Here is a 21,038-nt window from a genome sequence, read left to right as displayed (position 1 = left end):
TAAATGGTGGTAAATGCTTCTCTGGGATCCCCTTTGTTCAGAAATAGCAGACTTATATGGCATTGGCATTGCTTTTTGGTAATTAGAAGGCTGTTAAATGCCACTGCGCACCACACGTGTATTATGCCCAGCAGTGAAGGGGTTAATTAAGGAGCTTGTAGGGTTAATTTTAGCTGTAGTGTAGTAGACAACCCAAAGTATTGATCTAGGCCCATTTTGGTATATTTCATGCCACCATTTCACCGCCAAATGCGATCAAATAAATATAAAGCTTAACATTTTTCACAATTTTAGGTTTCTTACTGAAATTATTTACAAACAGCTTGTGCAATTATGGCACAAATGGTTGTAAAAGCTTCCCTGGGATTCCCTTTGTTCAGAAATAGCAGACATATATGGCTTTGGTGTTGCTTTTTGATAAATTAGAAGGCCGCTAAATGCCGCTGCGGACCACACGTGTATTATGCCCAGCAGTGAAGGGGTTAATTAGGGAGCTTGTAGGGAGCTTGTAAGGTTAATTTTAGTTTTAGTGTAGTGTAGTAGACAACCCAAAGTATTGATCTAGGCCCATTTTGGTATATTTCATGCCACCATTTCACTGCCAAATGCGATCAAATAAAAAAAAAACTTTACATTTTTCACAATTTTAGGTTTCTCACTGAAATTATTTACAAACAGCTTGTGCAATTATGGCACAAATGGTTGTAAAAGCTTCCCTGGAATTCCCTTTGTTCAGAAATAGCAGACATATATGGCTTTGGCGTTGCTTTTTTGTAAATTAGAAGGCCGCTAAATGCCGCTGCGCACAACACGTGTATTATGCCCAGCAGTGAAGGGGTTAATTAGGGAGCTTGTAGGGAGCTTGTAAAGTTAATTTTAGCTTTAGTGTAGTGTAGTAGACAACCCAAAGTATTGATCTAGGCCCATTTTGGTATATTTCATGCCACCATTTCACCGCCAAATGCAATCAAATAAAAAAAATCGTTCAATTTTTCACAAACTTTTTCAAAAATGTTAGGTTTCTCACTGAAATTATTTACAAACAGCATGTGCAATTTTGGCACAAATGGTTGTAAATGCTTCTCTGGGATCTCCTTTGTTCAGAAATAGCAGACATATGGCTTTGGCATTGCTTTTTGGTAATTAGAAGGCCGCTAAATGCCGCTGCGCACCACACGTGTATTATGCCCAGCAGTGAAGGGGTTAATTAGGTAGCTTGTAGGGAACTTGCAGGGTTAATTTTAGCTTTAGTATAGAGATCAGCCTCCCACCTGACATCCCACCCCCTGATCCTTCGCAAACAGCTCTCTTCCCTCCCCCACCCCACAATTGTCCCCACCAGAAAGAAAGTCTGCCAGTACTAAAATAAAAGTTTTTTTTTTTTTTTTTTTAAAAACAACATATTCTGCTGTGTAGGATCACCCCTTAGCCCCCAACCTCCCTAACCCTCCCCCTCTACATTATTGTGCACCATCTTGGGTACTGGCTGCTGTCTGCCAGTACCCAGTTTGCCATAAAATATGGTATTTTTTTTAAACGTTTTTTTTTTATAGAATTAATAAATATTTTCTGTAGTGTAGCTTCCCCCCTCAATATCCAACCCCCACCCCCTCCCAGATCTCTTAGCGAAAAATTCCCCCCTCCTCTCTCCCATCTTATCATAGCAAATTGTTCCATAGTGTAGCGTTTCCACCCACTCCTGCCCCCATGCAACAGACATTTGATAAATAGCTGGCCTTTATAGTGCGCTGGGGTGCTGCGCTAATCCGCTTCTTCTTCATAGACTCCAGGGCTGTGCTAATAGGACCTTTTTCTTCAGCGCAGGTGGGGGGGCTGCACTAATCAGATTCTTCTTCACAGAGTCCAGGGCCTAATTCTCCTATTGCATCCAGAAAGAGAAGCACTCTACCAGGAATGAACATCTCAGTAGCTTGTTCTATGATGAGTTACCACCTAGGAGCAGCAGCTAATTCTCCTATTGCTTCCAGAAAGAGAAGCGCTCTACCAGGAATGAACATCTCAGTAGCTTGTTCTATGACGAGTTACCACCTAGGAGCAGCAGCTAATTCTCCTATTGCATCCAGAAAGAGAAGCACTCTACCAGGAATGAACATCTCAGTAGCTTGTTCTATGACGAGTTACCACCTAGGAGCAGCAGCTAATTCTCCTATTGCATCCAGAAAGAGAAGGGCTCTACCAGGAATGAACATCTAAGTAGCTTGTTCTATGGCGAGTTACCACCTAGGAGCAGCAGCTAATTCTCCTATTCCATCCAGAAAGAGAAGCGCTCTACCAGGAATGAACATCTCAGTAGCTCGTTCTATGACGAGTTACCACCTAGGAGCAGCAGCTAATTCTCCTATTGCATCCAGAAAGAGAAGCGCTCTACCAGGGATGAACATCTCAGTAGCTTGTTCTATGTCGAGTTACCACCTAGGATCAGCAGCTAATTCTCCTATTGCATCCTGAAAGAAAAGCGCTCTACCAGGAATGAACATCTCAGTAGCTTGTTCTATGACGAGTTACCACCTAGGAGCAGCAGCTAATTCTCCTATTGCATCCAGAAAGAGAAGCGCTCTACCAGGAATGAACATCTCAGTAGCTTGTTCTATGACGAGTTACCACCTAGGAGCAGCAGCTAATTCTCCTATTGCTTCCAGAAAGAGAAGCACTCTACCAGGTATGAACATCTCAGTAGCTTGTTCTATGACGAGTTACCACCTAGGAGCAGCAGCTAATTCTCCTATTGCTTCCAGAAAGAGAAGCACTCTACCAGGTATGAACATCTCAGTAGCTTGTTCTATGACGAGTTACCACCTAGGAGCAGCAGCTAATTCTCCTATTGCATCCAGAAAGAGAAGCGCTCTACCAGGGATGAACATCTCAGTAGCTTGTTCTATGACGAGTTACCACCTAGGAGCAGCAGCTAATTCTCCTATTGCATTCAGAAAGAGAAGCGCTCTACCAGGGATGAACATCTCAGTAGCTTGTTCTATGGCGAGTTACCATCTAGGAGCAGCAGCTAATTCTCCTATTGCATCCAGAAAGAGAAGCGCTCTACCAGGGATGAACATCTCAGTAGCTTGTTCTATTGCGAGTTACCACCTAGGAGCAGCAGCTAATTCTCCTATTAGCGCAGCCCTGGACTCTGTGAAGAAGGTTGGATGAGCACATATGCTGTAGGTAAGTATGACGCCTAATTTAAAGAATAACAAATATTCTAATGAATTTTGTTAGTATATATTCATTATTCTTTAATATAGTTAATGTGAAAAAGAATATCCAAATATTCACGTATTTCCATTTGTGACAAACCGAATGCACAGTTCTAGTAATCCCCACCATTTATGGCATCTATGTCTAGATTTTTCAACTTGTTCTTTACCTTGGGTTCACAACACACTAAACGGCAGATTTATTAAGCAGAGAATGCTGCTTTCTACGCAAGCCTTAAAAACAGAAGTTAAAGTGATGGTAAATCCTAGCGTTTGTGAAACGCTAGGATTTACCATTGGAACAAATAAAGGGGACTTTCATTCATGAAGTATAAAATACTTCATACTGAAAGATCCTTTATTTGTTCCAAGCGATCGCCGCACTGAGCTGCTAAGCAGCCCACCGGCACAATGCTATTTTCGCTATTAGCGCTGCAGAATCTGTTGGTGCTCTACAAATACCTGATAATAATAATAATACTATCTGGCAGAGAGTTAACATTATTTTCCACCTCTTAGCCAATAGCTGTGCTGGAAATTCGGTTTGGTGCCGCGTTCATTTGGGGTGATTGACAGGCCCTGCTCTCAGGTGGCATTGCACATGTATGTCATGTATAAGTAGTGAGCAAACATAAACTTCCTTATGGTTTCATAAATCAAGACAGATTTATTCTGTTGTCAAAATAACTTGACATGTTTAAATAGTGCTGTTGTGTGATATCAGTTAATTGTGAGCTAAATGTCCCTTTAATTCTGTGTTTCTTTATCCTACATATAAAGTACTAAGTGATAAAGTATGAATATATTGTCAGTATTGTAGTCCCAGGTCATGCAGTAGGCACGGTGGGATCCACATCTATGTGCTGGTCACTATAGGTTCATATGTACTATGGTGAAATTATGAGCTATGGTGTCAGCATTTAACATATATTGTGAGTGGTTACTGATTTGAAGCCTCCCGTTAGTGCCAGCAGACCACTAGATTTTATAAAAATATAACCTATATTATCTTCCGCTTCTAATTATTTGCTTCTCATTCTTGTTTCTGCCTCAAAGAGCTTGAAATGGTTTCAACAGGTGAGTGCTTCTAGCCTTTAAAGGGACATTATAGCCATTTTATACACACACATGCACACATACATACACCCACACATACATACATCACACGTACACAAGCACATACACACACACACACATATGCACACATACACACCCACACACAAATATTTACACACATGCATACATATATACACACATACATACACACAAACGCACATACATACACACATACATTCCCACACATACATACATACTCTCACACACACATAAGTACACATGCATACTCACACATACATACATACACACATACATATATACACATACATACACACAAACGCACATACATACACACATACATTCCCACACATACATACATACTCTCACACACACATAAGTACACATGCATACTCACACATACATACACACACATATATACATACACACACATACATAGATAACCACACATACACACACACACAGATGCAAACACACATATGTCTAAACCGTTGGCAACAAAAGTGAGTACACCCCTAAGTGGAAATGTCCAAATTGGGCCGATTTAGCCATCTTCCCTCCCTGGTGTCATGTGACTCATTAGTGTTACAAGGTCTCAGGTGTGAATGGGGAGCAGGTGTGTTAAATTTGGTGTTATCGCTCTCACACTCTCATACTGGTCACTGGAAGTTCAACATGGCACCTCATGGCAAAGAACTCTCTGAGGATCTGAAAAAAAGAATTGTTGCTCTACATAAACTTGGCCTAGGCTATAAGAAGATTGCCAAGACCCTGAAACCGAGTTGCAGCACGGTGGACAAGACCATACAGCGGTTTCACAGGACAGGTTCCACTCAGAACAGGCCTCGCCATGGTCAACCAAAGAAGTTGAGTGCACGTGCTCAGCATCATATCCAGAGGTTGTCTTTGGGAAATAGACATATGAGTGCTGCCACTGCCAGCATTGCTGCAGAGGTTCAATTGGTGTGGGGTCAGCCTGTCAGTGCTCAGACAATATGACGCACACTGCATCAAATTGGTCTGCATGGCTGTCATCCCAGAACAAAGCCTCTTCTAAAGATGATGCACAAGAAATCAAGCAAGTTTGCTGAAGACAAGCAGACTAAGGACATGGATTACTGGAACCAAGATAAACTTATTTGGTTCAGATGGTGTCAAGCAAGTGTTGTGGCAATGAGGTGAGGAGTTCAAATACAAGTGTGTCTTGTCTACAATCAAGCATGGTGGTGGGAGTGTCATGGTCTGGGCCTGCATGAGTGCTACCGGCACTGGGGAGCTACAGTTCATTGAGGGAACCATGAATGCAAACATGTACTGTGACATACTGAAGCAGAGCATGATCCCCTCCCTTCAGAGACTGGGCCGCAGGGCAGTATTCCAATATGATAACGATCCCAAACACACCTCCAAAATGACCACTGCCTTGCTAAAGAAGCTGAGGGTAAAGGTGATAGACTGGCCAAGCATGTCTCCAGACCTAAACCCTATTGAGCATCTGTGGGGCATCCTCAAACGGAAGGTGGGGGAACGCAAGGTCTCTAAAATCCACCAGCTCTGTGATATCGTCATGGAGGAGTGGAAGATGACTTCAGTGGCAACCTGTGAAGCTCTCGTGAACTCCAGGTAGTGCTGGAAAATAATGATGGCCACACAAAATATTGACACTTTGGGTCAAATTTGGACAATTCCACTTAGGAGTGTACTCACTTTTGTTGTCAATGGTTTATACAAGCTGTACACTCACTACTTTACATTGTAACAACATGTCATTTCTTCAGTGTTGTCACATGAAAATATATCATAAAATATTTACAAAAATGTGAGGGGTGTACTAACTTTTGTGAGATACTGTATGTATATATATATATAAAAAAAAATATATATATATATATATGCACGCACACACAAACAGTATATATACACATACACACATGCATACACAGGCACACAAACACATGCATGCACACACATATATACACAAACACATACACGCACATGCACACACGCATACATACATACCCACATACATATGCATACACATATACACATACATACACACACAAACACAATCACACAATCACACACATGCATGCACACACACATATGCATATGTACATGCACACACATACATACATACCGATACATACATACACACAAAGACAAAGATACATGTACAGTACATGCACACACATATACACACACATATACGCACACATACATATACAAACACATACATACATGTACATGCACACACATATACGCACACATACATATAGAAACACATACATACTTGTACATGCACACACATACACACACATATACATGCATACACATATACACACACACACACACACACACACACACATATGCACACAAACACATACATACATGTACATGCACACACATACATACCGACCCATACATACACACATATATACACACAAAGACAAAGATACACGTACATGCACACACATACACACACATATACATGCATACACATATACACACACATACATACACACACACATAGATACATACATGTACATGCACACACAAACTTACATACCCACGCATACATACACACACACACATGCATGCACACACACACATACATGTACATGCACACACACACACAAACACAAGCATACTCACATATACATACATACATACATACATACATACATACAAACATGTACATATACGTACATGCACACATACACACACACAAACATACATACATACCAACACATACATAAAAATGCATACACATATACATTCATACACACACATACACACAAACACACACATGCATACATACCCAACACATACATACACGTACACACACATATATACACACAGATACATACACCCATGCATACATACAAACACATACATACACGTACACACACATAACAGTTTCACGATTTACAGTGTGACTACATTTAAATTAACGTTTTAGAAGATAAGTTGCAGCCACTTTCTTCTTATGGAAAATAATGTGCTGCTGTGTTCTTCTTGATTTCTTTCCAAATCACAAAACAAGGTTTTCTTAATTAAATAATTATTCATTAAAAAATTATTTTAACGTATTCAAAGTTTTAAAACCTTATTGATCAAACATTCCTAGCATACCCAACATGCCCATATACAACTGCATTAAAACATAAACACTCTATTTAAATTGCAAAACACCCACTCTATTAACCCCATATACGCATTTGGTATTTCAGTGATCGGCATTCATTGCTGGCAGTTCCAAGTGCCGTTGTGGAAAAATGGAGATGAAGGGGTCTATTTATGTAGGTGCGGACAGACATGATCCTCTATAGCGAATCATGTCCGCCGCACATCGATAAATGCGGACAGCATACGCTGTCGGCATTTATCATTGCACCAGCAGTTCTTGTGAACTGCTGGAGCAATGCCGCCCCCTGCAGATTTGCGGCCAATCGACCGCTAGCAGGGGGTGTCCATCAACCCGATCGTATTTGATTGGGTTGATTTCTGTCCGCCGTCTCAGAGGTGGCGGACGAGTTAAGGAGTAGCGGTCTTAGGACCGCTGCTCCTTAACTTCCGCTTCAGTCGGAACTGAAGCGGAGAGGGTCGGAAGCAGCATCCACTGTTTCATAAATAGACTCCGAAATCTCACTTGAGCTAACAATTCAGTTGGAAAAGAAATGGAAAGATTGTGATCACTTACTTAGCACTCATATTACGAGTTGAAAGCAAAACCTGATGTGCGCTAACTTCAGGACTTTGGATATCACAACCGCGTTAACTTGTTCTCCACATAGACTTCAATAGACTGACGTGCTAACTCGACACTGTGTAAGACCTACAGTGCTAACTCGACACTGTGTAAGACCTACAGTGCTAACCCGACACTGCGTAAGACCTACAGTGCTAACCCGACACTGCGAAAGACCTACAGTGCTAACCCGAAACTGCACAAGATCTACAGTGCTAACCCGACACTGCGTAAGACCTACAGTGCTAACCTGACACTGCATAAGACCTACAGTGCTAACTCGACACTGCGTAAGACCTACAGTGCTAACCCGACACTGCGTAAGACCTACAGTGCTAACCTGACACTGCACAAAACCTACAGTGCTAACCTGACACTGCGTAAGACCTACAGTGCTAACCTGACACTGCGTAAGACCTTCAGTGCTAACCTGACACTGCACAAGACCTACAGTGCTAACCCAACACTGCCTAAGATCTATAGTGCTAACCCAACACTGCCTAAGACCTACAGTGCTAACCCGACACTGCCTGAGACCTACAGTGCTAACCCGACACTGCGTAAGACCTACAGTGCTAACCCGACACTGCGTAAGACCTACAGTGCTAAACCGACACTGCGTAAGACCTACAGTGCTAACCCGACACTGCCTGAGACCTACAGTGCTAACCTGACACTGTGTAAGACCTACAGTGCTAACCCGACACTGCGTAAGACCTACAGTGCTAACCCGACACTGCGTAAGACCTACAGTGCTAACCCTACACTGCCTAAGACCTAAAGTGCTAACCCGACACTGCGTAAGACTTACAGTGCTAACCCGACACTGCGTAAGACCTACAGTGCTAACCCGACACTGCGTAAGACCTACAGTACTAACCCGACACTGCGTAAGACCTACAGCGCTAACCCTACAATGCCTAAGACCTACAGTGCTAACCCGACACTGCGTAAGACCTACAGTGCTAACCCGCCACTGCGTAAGACCTACAGTGCTAACCCGACACTGCGTAAGACCTACAGTGCTAACCCGACACTGCGTAAGACCTACAGTGCTAACCCGCCACTGCGTAAGACCTACAGTGCTAACCCGACACTGCGTAAGACCTACAGTGCTAACCCGACACTGCGTAAGACCTACAGTGCTAACCCGACACTGCGTAAGACCTACGGTGCTAAACCTTAAGGTAGTTATGCATATTTTACATTAAAGTGTTCTTCACATAGAAGAAAATGTTCTTTTTTATTTTTATAAATAAATATTTTGTCATAATATATCTATACCTATATAGCTTTATGACTATATGCAGGTATTGATATATATTCAGACATACAGTATATAGAAATATATATTTAAAATACTAAGAACATTTTCTTTTAAGTGAAGAAAATTGGAATGTAAAATATTTATATTAAATACACAATAAAACACACGTGTATATATGAGTGTAATACTTTGTTGTGCTCGGTGCAACTTCTTTTTTTTACCCCTTAGTCTTTTCATGAGGTCTTCGCTCGCAGTAACCAGAAGATCGCAAATTATGTTTGCACCCAAGCGCACCCATTTACTTTCAAATTGTAATACGTGCACAAGTTAGCACGGACGCAATATTGTTTATCATGACGCTTGATAACTTTAGTGCGCTATGAGCTAGTAATCTATCTCATAGTGAACACATAGTAAAGCTCCAGAGAGGCAATGCATTACTGGGAACTTACTGAACACATTCAAATAAGCCTACGACAAGAGACATGTGTAACCACCAGTCATCAGCTAGCTCCCAGTAGTGCGTTACTGAGCCTATCTAGCTATGCGTTTAACAAATAATACATAGAGAATGAAATTCATTTGATAAAATGAGTAAAATGACACAATCTTATTTTTATTCTAGGTATCAGTATTGCACAAAACTGCACTCATATTAAATATGATCCTCAGAATGTCCAGAAATAATTGTTATTTATTAAATTATTGGCAATCATTTGAAATAGTTAATTGGCCCCATCATGAATTGACAGCAATATTTATATAGAAAGGACTTTATTAGAGCATTTTATTTTTAAACAGATATTTATTTCCTTGGTTCCTTGAGAGTCTTTTGTTTTGTTTTCTAAGGGACATTGTGAAATAAAATTCTTATGCATAATAAAGCTACTTTTCAATTTACTTTTATTTTTCCTTTTCCTGTTAAGTCTGAAAATTGTGGATATTTCCTGGAAACTCATGCAAAGCTTCCCAAGCCTCATCCCTGAAGAAGTGCAGTGTTTTCGGCATGGAACAAATAATGTGGGCTCCATTTATCATAAGTTGGGCTACCATTAATCATGTCCGCCGGACCTCACTGCGAGCGGCCAGCGCAATGCTTGTGCAATACCGCCCCCTGCTTTCTGGCGGCCAATGGGCCTCTAGCAGGGTCTGTCAATCATCCTGATTGGATCAGGATGATTTCAATGGGGCCCCTTTTAGATGGCGGACAGGTTAAGCAGCATTGGTCTTAACACCATTCCCCAAAGCTGCTTTCGCAGCTTGATACATGCGGCCTTATGTGTATATTGGCCCCTTTACACAGGGTGAAAAGCTGTGTTACACTCAACTCTACTATATTTCCCATTTACTTCTATTATCTAATTTGTTTTGATCTCTTGCTAGCCTTTGTTTTAAAGATACCTAGGTAGGCTCACAAGCTGCTGATTGGTGGCTGCACATATATGCCTTACGTTATTGTCTCACCTGTGTTCAGCTAGCTCCCAGTAGTGCATTGCAAATTAGATAATACAAGTAAAATGGAAAGTTGTTTAAAATTGTGTTCTATATCTAAATGATGTAAGAAAAAGACAGTCTACACCAGAATTTGTGTTGTTTGAAAGATAGCTAATCCCTTTATTACCCATTCCCCAGTTATATTAATATTCTTTTTACCTGTGCAATTACCTTGTATCTAAGCCTCTGCAATCTGCCCCCTTATTTCAGTTCTTTTGACAGACTTGCTTTTTAGCCAATTGAGAGCTCACTCCAGGGTAACTTCACGTGCATGAGCTCAATGTTATCTATTTGAAACACATGAACTAATGCCCTCTACTAGTGGTCAAAATGCATTCAGATTAGAGGCACTCTTCAAGGTCTAAGAAATTAGCATATGAACCTCCTAGAATTAGATTTCAACTAAGAATACCAAGAGAACAAAGCAAAATTGGTGATAAAAGTAAATTGGAAAGTTGTTTAAAATTGCATGGCCTATTTAAATCATGAAAGTTTTTTTTGGACTTGACTGTCCTTTAAGGTTACAGTACAGTTGTTTTTTATTAACCTCTTTGTACAGTGTAAAAGGGAAATACTTGTTTACGTGTGTGAGCTGAACCTATTATAATTCCAATAACTGTATGATTGCCATTTTTATATGGGCATTATAGATATACTAAGCATGTTTGCTCAATGATTATAGGCTAGATTACAAGTGGAGCGCTAAATTATCCGGAGCCTGCAAACAGGCCATTACATGTGACTGGTTATTGCTACAGCGAGCTCACGGTAGCAATTAGTGCTCAGAAAATTAACCACAGATTAGATCTATGGTTAATTTTGTAAAAGTGCCCCAAATTCCCTCAAAATAGAGGGTCTTTTATTTTTTTAATTACAAAATGTAGCCTTTAAATAAAAAACAACTGCACTAGGCAGTTTGGGGGCTTTAAAGTTGATGGGAGTGGGGTGTTAGAAAAATAATGGCACTGAAAAATACCTTTACATTGCAGTCAAGCGATATTTAGTGATCCACCTATAATCTAGCCTTATATTGACATATTTTAAAAGTATTTTTTTTATTATGCAAATCATTGATTGAGAAAGCACAGTTTTCTGGTTTGGTGACATTATTTTACAGCTCTCATACTGTAAATTGTGAAACCACTAAGTGATAACGTTTAATCTATTGCAAAAACCTTACTGTAGGGAAAAAGGTTTGTCCTTGCACATTGTCCTTGTGCATTTTAATATTGTAATAATATTGGCAACATCAGGTTCTGGATATTGTAATTCATGATTATTACAATCTCAATTTGTCGGACTTCTAATTTTTAAAAAAAAACCCATGCAAATGATCTTGTTCATCAACTGTGTCAAATTGTCCCACCGGGATGCTGGTAAATTTCCTGATGGGCCCCCATTGCCAAAGGGCCATATCCTGGCCAGAAGTGCAGAGAGAGCTTCCCAGCCAGGACATGGAGCGAACCATAGGGCATCCATTGAAGGCCGCTCTACTCCTGGAAGCTGAAAAGTTACTGGTGTGGGGGCTTGGCCGAGAAGGAGTCTGGTGGGGTGGGGGAAATGGATCAGGGTGCAGGGTTGGCTGGACTGGGGGTCCAGGACTGGTCTGATTTCCCTGTTCAGCCCTGGTCACCAACAAACAAGATGGAATGACAAATGGTTGAATTCTGGTCACAAAGAAGCGATTGTTGATTGAAATCCTGTTTATGAAGACAACAGTACTGAAAGGGACAATAATAAAAATGTGAATATTGTTACGTGCATCTCTAGATGTTGCAATAGTGAGTGACATTTTCTCCCTTTTACTGCAGATCTCATTACTGGATATCGTATTAAATGCACATACATATGTCAGCAAGGCCTGGACCTCATCAAGTGCCTTTAGGTGTCAGATTCAATAATTGTAAAATGGACTTTAAAACCTGTTGAAAAGTATTGAGAAAATGGATTCTAATTGCCTAGACATGTTTGTCTACATGTGAGTTTAAAACGTGTTTAGGCTCCAAGAAAGACCCACAGGGGCCAATTTATCAAGCTCTGTATGGAGCTTGATGCCCCTTGTTTCCGGTGAGCCTTCAGGTTCACCTGAAACAGCAGTTATGAAGCAGCGGTCTAAAGATCTGCCTGAGGCTGCAGACAGACATCAACCCGATCGAATACGATCGGGTTGATTGACACCCCCTGGCCCCTGGCCGCGAATCTGCAGGGGGCAGCATTGCACAAGCAGTTCACAAGAACTGCTGGTGCAATGATAAATTGCTATCGGCATATTCTGTCGGCATTTATCGATGTACAGCGGACATGATACGCTACATTGTATCATGTCCGCTCACTCTATGATAAATCTATCCCACAGTCTCGCTATTGTGAAGGTCTTAAAACAAAAAGAGCAGGAAACCTGCCAAAAAAAATCAGTCCCTGCAGAGTAAATCTGTTCTAATAGTACTTTACTGCAGTTGTATTTACTATACATTGAACTCAGTTTTGCAGTTATATTATTTACAAATTCCAACCGTTTCACCAAATAAATTCATTGCTCTTGTAATTAATAACAATAGCTTAGAAAGAATCAAAATTCAAAATCACCCAAACCCACCATACATTGTTTTCCATGCAGGATGTCTGATGGATTGGAATAGGGAGCCGTACCTAGTGAACAGTTAGCTGCCAATTATTTATAGAGCTAAGGTTTAATTACAATGATTTATTATAATGCTATATGGGTTCTACCTTCTCTTTCAAGATGAATCCTGGTAAATCATCCCCTCCCACAGAAGAGCAGTGCTACCAAAATGCAGCCTATAGTGAGACCCCTGGAGAGGAGAGTGCGGGTCAGGAGAGAAGGAACATACCTTCAGTCAGTGGGCAAAACAGAACCAAAGAGCCTGGAAAGATTGATGGGAACCAAGGGAAGCAACAAAGGAAGACCCCAGCAGTGGCCATTATATCACCTGGTAACCAGTGTATGGGAAGGTCCCCGTGTATAAACAGTAGACAAGAGGCTGGTAGGTAACCAGTGTATGGGAAGGTCCCCGTGTATAAACAGTAGACAAGAGGCTGGTAGGTAACCAATGTATGGGAAGGTCCCCGTGTATAAACAGTAGACAAGAGGCTGGTAGGTAACCAGTGTATGGGAAGGTCCCCGTGTATAAACAGTAGACAAGAGGCTGGTAGGTAACCAGTGTATGGGAAGGTCCCCGTGTATAAACAGTAGACAAGAGGCTGGTAGGTAACCAATGTATGGGAAGGTCCCCGTGTATAAACAGTAGACAAGAGGCTGGTAGGTAACCAGTGTATGGGAAGGTCCCTGTGTATAAACAGTAGACAAGAGACTGGTAGGTAACCAGTGTATGGGAAGGTCTCCGTGTATAAACAGTAGACAAGAGGCTGGTAGGTAACCAGTGTATGGGAAGGTCCCCGTGTATAAACAGTAGACAAGAGGCTGGTAGGTAACCAGTGTATGGGAAGGTCCCTGTGTATAAACAGTAGACAAGAGGCTGGTAGGTAACCAGTGTATGGGAAGGTCCCTGTGTATAAACAGTAGACAAGAGGCTGGTAGGTAACCAGTGTATGGGAAGGTCCCCGTGTATAAACAGTAGACAAGAGGCTGGTAGGTAACCAGTGTATGGGAAGGTCCCCGTGTATAAACAGTAGACAAGAGGCTGGTAGGTAACCAGTGTATGGGAAGGTCCCCGTGTATAAACAGTAGACAAGAGGCTGGTAGGTAACCAGTGTATGGGAAGGTCCCCGTGTATAAACAGTAGACAAGAGGCTGGTAGGTAACCAGTGTATGGGAAGGTCCCCGTGTATAAACAGTAAACAAGAGGCTGGTAGGTAACCAGTGTATGGGAAGGTCCCCGTGTATAAACAGTAGACAAGAGGCTGGTAGGTAACCAGTGTATGGGAAGGTCCCCGTGTCTAAACAGTAGACAAGAGGCTGGTAGGTAACCAGCTGGTTTGTCACTCATAGCCCCTCCCCTTTTTATTGTAAATCTTTAGGTTCATCTGTGTCAACCAGTGTCACCTTATCCTGAGCTCCCCAGATGTAAAATGGAAGGTTCCCTTCTATTGTTTACCCCAAAGGCATAATAAACTCAAATTGTAACTCCACAGACTGAAGGGATGTAGTTTATCTTGTGGAATCTGCTCGATCAGTACATAAGCTGATTCATACATCTGCCTAATTGGGCACAGCAAAGGAGAAAAGAAAAACAGCCTCAAGAGGCTTTTTCAAGTTGTCTACCTCTGGTCTACAATGCAATGCAAATTATTACGTGAAATTGTAAATTTGTTGTATATTGTAGGCAGATTTTTCGCAATGCAGTGATTTATTGTTTATACTGTGTATATGTATATATATATATATATATATATATATATATATATATATATGTATATATATACAACAACCATAAGTGATGAATCCAAACGGATGGTATCCTTGTTCCAAGAGACTTCACAAAGCAGGCACAGCAGGATTTTTGATCCGTTTAATATATCCTGCTGTGCCTGCTTTGTGAAGTCTCTTGGAACAAGGATACCATCCGTTTGGATTCATCACTTATGGTTGTTGTATGTTTATATGGCAGTGCACCAGGTGGTTGTCGTATTGAAGTGTGCCGTTTCCACATCAAACTCTCTCTCTCTATATATATATATATATTAGGGATGGGTGAATGTGCTAAAAGTGTAATTGGTTTGGTAGAACTAATAGTCCTGTGGACATTCGTTCTGGACAATTGACTGTTGATAAGAAGGAAAAACTTTTACAATCAAATGTTGCTTTTGTTTTTGAATGTTCATAGTTAAATTGAATATCCACATTCGAGATTTCAAATATAATATTATTCATAAGTTCAATAGTTCATGTGATGTAGAATTTAGTAAATTGATACATAATAGATACAAAGAAATCAATTCAAATGTTTCTAATTCAAATATTAAAGGGACACTGAAACCAAATTTTTTTATTTGATGATTTAGATAAAGCAGCAGTTTTAAGCATCTTTCTAATTTACTCCTATTATCAATTTGTCTTTATTCTATTGCTATCTTTATTTGAAAAAGAAGGCATCTAAGCTAAGAAATCAGACACCGGACAGCACTTGTTTATTGGTGGGTGAATTTATTCACCAATCAGCAAGAACAATCCAGGTTGTTCACCAAAAATTGTCCGGCATCTAAACATTTAAAAATTTGGGTTCAGTGTCCCTTTAAATTTAAATAAACCATTAGAAATACTATTACAGTAAAAGAATGTTAAACTGTTGTACAAATATTCAAAAATCAAACTAATGTATTATAATGCGCTTCATTTTTCGAATGTTGCAAAACATTCTTCATCCCTAATATATACAGTATATATATATAAAGAGATCAGACTGATTGAAAAGCTTTATTGGGCTAAAAGAAGCTGCTACAAGGGGGTAGAGCGCCATAGAACAAACTAACAAGTGCTTGAGCTGGGTGTTCATTCCTGAGAGAGTGATATATATATAAAATGAGATACCATTAATATATTATTATTATTATTATTATATATGTACCATTACATTTATTCATGTTATTATGTCACAGAATGTGTTTAGAGATGTTTACCTCTGCAGAATATGAATATGAGTAAAAAAATAATAGTTATATTCATATTAACTTAAACTATGATGGAGAGAAAAGCATGAACTTAAAATTCTCAATTTCATAAAAGTAAAGCAACAGAATTATTGCACAGGAAATTAGCCGATCTAGACAAGTAGCCCTGCTTGTCCTTACCCAGAAATAACCTGTAACCTGTATACACTGTTACCACTGTTACATCTCAGGTTTTTTTTGCTGCACTTACCCCAATAGGGGATTGCTCTATTTTAACACAATATCAGAAGCAAAAAGCCTGAGATGTGTAACTAATTTGCATATCTTACCCAGAATCCTCTGGTGCATTAGTAACAGTGTTCACGAGGTAGTTCTGGGTAAAGGCAGGTGAGGATACTTGCCTAGATGTGCTAATTGCCTGTGTAATAATTATGTTGCTATATATATATATATATATATATATATATATATATATTCTTACTTGTGTCAAATAATTGACAGATTTTCCATACCAAAGTTCACTAAAAAAGATAAAAAGATCTTTTATTTTCTTGGTAGCAAAACCCATAAAGACCACGATGGACACTTCAACAATAGAAAAAAACAAAGTGGAGACTGCCCAAGTCCTGGTGATCACAGAAGGAACTGACAGCCCTCCATTAATGGTCCCTCCAGTTGGGAGCTGTAGTCCCCAAACATCCAGTGATCAGCTTGTCCCTACTGACCCTGGTCAGGACGAACCAGATAGACAGGATGGACCAGTGATGTGGCCAGACCCTCCTCTTCTGTCTAGGCTGCCCATTGTTGTAGAAGTGAACGAGGAGCTGGTGGAGCCTGAAGCGGAACGGAATGAGAGTGCGCCCCTGATGGGCAGTGAGGTTATCACACCTGGTTCACTTATGCAATTAATGGAAGACTCCATTGAATGTTAACCCGTTCATGCCTTAGTGCATTGCCCTTCCTGTTTAATATTTATTTATTGTCATTTATCTGTATTTGTATGTGTTTTTATGATTTCTGTATTCATGTTGATGATAAAAAAAATGTTTATGGTCACTACAAGTGTAAAAGCTTTCTAAAGTTTTTTTTTCCCCTTTATGATTTGCTCTGTTGTTCCAGCTGAGAAGGAGGTGCACGAGAAACACATAAGTTATGTGTTATTAATACCACTTTTTAACTCTAAAGCAGATGTTTTAGATTTCCAGATTACACTATGAGAAGTGTCAAAAAGAATTCCAGATATTTGCACTGTGTTTTCAGAAAATCCTTCTTATGAGATAACATGAATAATAAAAATGAGGTTAAAACAATAAAAAAAAGTGTATAGTGGTAAATGAACACTTAAATATATATATATATGGGAAATATATACAGGAGCTATTTTATTTGTAACTCATATTTGGGTATGACAAATTACCTATGAGATTAAAGGGACATTAAACCCATTTTTTTCATGATTCAGATAGAGAATACAATTTTATACAACTTTCTAATTTACTTCTATTATCTAATTTGCTTAATTCTCTTGATATTCTATCCTGGAAAGCATATCTAGATAGGCTCAGTAACTGCTGATTGGTAGCTGCACATAGATGCCTCGTGTGATTGGTTGACCCATGTGCATTGCTTTTTCTTCAACAAAGGATATCTAAACAAAGAAGAAAATTAGAAAAATAGAAGTAAATTGGAATGTTGTTTAAAAATGTATTCTCTATCTGAATCATAAAAGGAAAATGTTGTGTTTAATGTTCCTTTAAGTATGAGAGGCCAATAACCACATCTTTACCATCAGTCTGCATATAAAGCAGTACCACAATATACATTTTGTCCACCAAAGAAAACGATTGAGAGCGCTAGTATAGAATAAAATATAACCTTTATTTGGTATATATAAAATAAAGTAGGACAACACAGTGTCAAAAGAGACAATATGGGGCACCTCTGGCTGGCAGGCTTACGCGTTTCGGCATAGCCGTAATCATAGCATACTGAAGCCAGCCACAGGTGTTCCTTATGTACATAAGTAAGAACAACCTCATTGGCTAAAAACATATTGAGAAACAACACGCCCTGAGTTTATTTTAACCCCATATATACTAGTTGTGAACAAAAGATAACAGAGCAACAAGAGGTCATGAGTCCATTTTTTGTACATTTTTCCTTCCCAGTATTAACAAATAAATGAAGAATTATATCATATTTAAATACTATTATCTGCAGTGTATTATTTAACCTGGGCATTCTTTAACAAAAACCATGGTCTACAATCAACATGATATAAGTTATAAATTAACAGTCTAACAATTAGCAAAGAGTTATTTAACTTTCAAAAATGCTTTTGTCCTGAATTTGTGATTGTATCACATACATGAGGGTAAGGGCCACTATTTTAGGCTTCTGATTACCTGTTACACAACTATGCGTTTACGTATGACGCTTAATAGTTTAGACCCACTCTCTGTGATAGAAAACAAAACACAAAAACACAAAAACAAAATAAATTGAAAGGTTACCTCTATGTATTGATGTTTGAAATATACAAATATATATAGAGACACAATCCCCTATTTTCTTAATCCGTGGAATTACATATTGTTTGAAAAATCTAAGAGGACCTATATTCTAAGAGATGGAGTAATTAGTGATTATATCTCTAGATCGAAACTGTAATATGTACATATATACAAATAAATATAATGTTTTAGATGATTGTTTGTTTTGTATAAATAGCAGTAAGAATAACCTTGAGGAATGTAATTGTAGGCATAACAAGGAATAATACATTCAGTCCTATTCCAAGTAATTTATAAGATCAAACTCAGAGTTCAATCCTTTTGGGACTCTGGTTTCCATCTTAAAGATCCACAGCATCTCTCTTTTGGAGAGTGCTACTTCACGATCACCCCCTCTTCTCGGTCTGGGTACCATATCAATAGGTTGCCAAGAGAAGCAAGTCAAATCTTGTTCGTGGATTTGTGCGAAATGATGTACTATGGGAGTAGTAGCCTTGCCCACTCTAATGGTGGACAGGTGCTTTCTAATCCTACTTCTGATGTCCCTAGTGGTGAGCCCAATGTATTGTTTTCCACATCTAGTGCAAGTAATGCAATAGATCACGAAGGTAGATGTACAATTTAGGCAGAAATTTATATCATAAGAGATACCAGTCACAGTGGAGCAAAATTGTTCCGACACAGTCAGATATTCACATGCCCCACATCTAGAACTACCACATCTGTAGGACCCTTTGCTGGTTAACCAAGCACTTCCTTGTGAAATGGATTTTGGTAGGACAGTTGGAGACAAGATATTTCCTAGAGTTTTATTGCGTCTATAGGAACATCTAAGTCCTCCTTTTACGCATTGTATTAGTCTGTCGTCTGCCACCAGCATATTAAAATGATGTTTTACAATATTACAGACCTCTTCATACTGGTCGCTGTAGTCTGTCACAAAGGTTACCCCTTTCATGGGGTCCTTAGTTTTCCGATCCTTTTCTTTTAAAAGGTCTTGTCTGTTCAGATTCCCAACTTCTCTCTGGGCCCTATTAACCACCTTTTTTGGATAGCCTCTCTGTAGGAGGCGCTTTTTAACTTCCATCATCTGTTTCTCACCTTCTCTGGTATCAGAGCAATTACGTTTTGCCCTCATAAGTTGACCTTTCGCTATGCCATACGGGACATGCTTGGGGTGGCAGCTCTTGGCATGCAACAAAGAGTTGCCTGAGATTGGTTTTCTGTACAGACATGTTTTTACTGAGCCCTGAGGGCTACCACTTAAAACTACATCCAGATAGTTGATCTGAGTCTGTTGAATCTCACTCGTAAATTTAAGGCCTATGTCATTGACATTCAGCCCTTCAATGAATGTTTTCAGGACATCATATTCACCGTGCCATATGACAATCAGATCGTCGATAAAACGACGATAGAAAGCAATACAATTGCGTGATGGGTTCCTATCTCCAAAGATGTGGGACAGCTCCCACCAACCCATGAAGAGGTTGGCATAGGAGGGGGCAAACTTAGCCCCCATCGCCGTCCCACATCTCTGGAGATAAAAGACACCCTGAAACTCAAAAAAGTTGTGAGTTAATAAAAACTCAGTCACCTGCAAAATATACTTTTGGAAATCTGTCGTGAAAGAGGACCAATTTTTTAGAAAAAATGATACAGCTTCCAATCCTTTAGAATGTGGAATGGTGGAATACAATGCTGTGACATCTATGGTTGCCCATAGATGTGCCCCTTCCTGCCATTTAATGTCCTGTACCAAATTCATTAAATGCTTGGTATCTTTGAGAAAACTGGGGAGTGATTCCACAAATGGATGTAGGATCATATCCAACCATTGGGACAGGTGTTCAAAAAGGGACCCTATACCACTTACGATTGGACGTCCTTTGACATCCTGTAGGGACTTGTGCACTTTTGGGAGGTGATGGAAAACAGGGGTAACCGGATGTTCAACGTATAAGTATGACATAGTCTCTTTATCAATAAAGCCATTTTCCATCCCTTCATCCAAAAGGTGCAATAGTTCTCTCTGAAATCGAAAGGTAGGATCGGTCGGTAGCACTGAATAGCAGCAATCATCATTTAGTTGACGCAATGCTTCGTTTATATAATCAATTCTATTCAGTACTACCACC

The 21,038-nt window shown here is 39.8% G+C and overlaps 1 protein-coding gene across 1 annotated transcript in view; it reads left to right on the top strand.

Annotated features, from left to right (window-relative positions):
* Positions 1-17,449, top strand: part of LOC128664309 (cadherin-related family member 5-like) — an 86,411-nt gene extending 68,962 nt beyond the window's left edge. Inside the window, exons 9-10 of the mRNA XM_053719148.1 lie at positions 13,542-13,803; positions 16,946-17,449. Coding sequence (XP_053575123.1) covers positions 13,542-13,803; positions 16,946-17,319 — 636 coding nt within the window. The 3' untranslated portion in view covers positions 17,320-17,449. The remainder of the gene's footprint in view (positions 1-13,541; positions 13,804-16,945) is intronic.
* Positions 17,450-21,038: the final 3,589 nt, after the last annotated feature.

The sequence above is a fragment of the Bombina bombina genome, chromosome 6 (genome assembly GCF_027579735.1).
Source record: "Bombina bombina isolate aBomBom1 chromosome 6, aBomBom1.pri, whole genome shotgun sequence".
Classification (NCBI taxonomy): domain Eukaryota; kingdom Metazoa; phylum Chordata; class Amphibia; order Anura; family Bombinatoridae; genus Bombina; species Bombina bombina.
The sequence above is the reverse complement of the archived record's forward strand: the minus strand, read 5'-3'. Positions and strand labels throughout refer to the sequence as shown.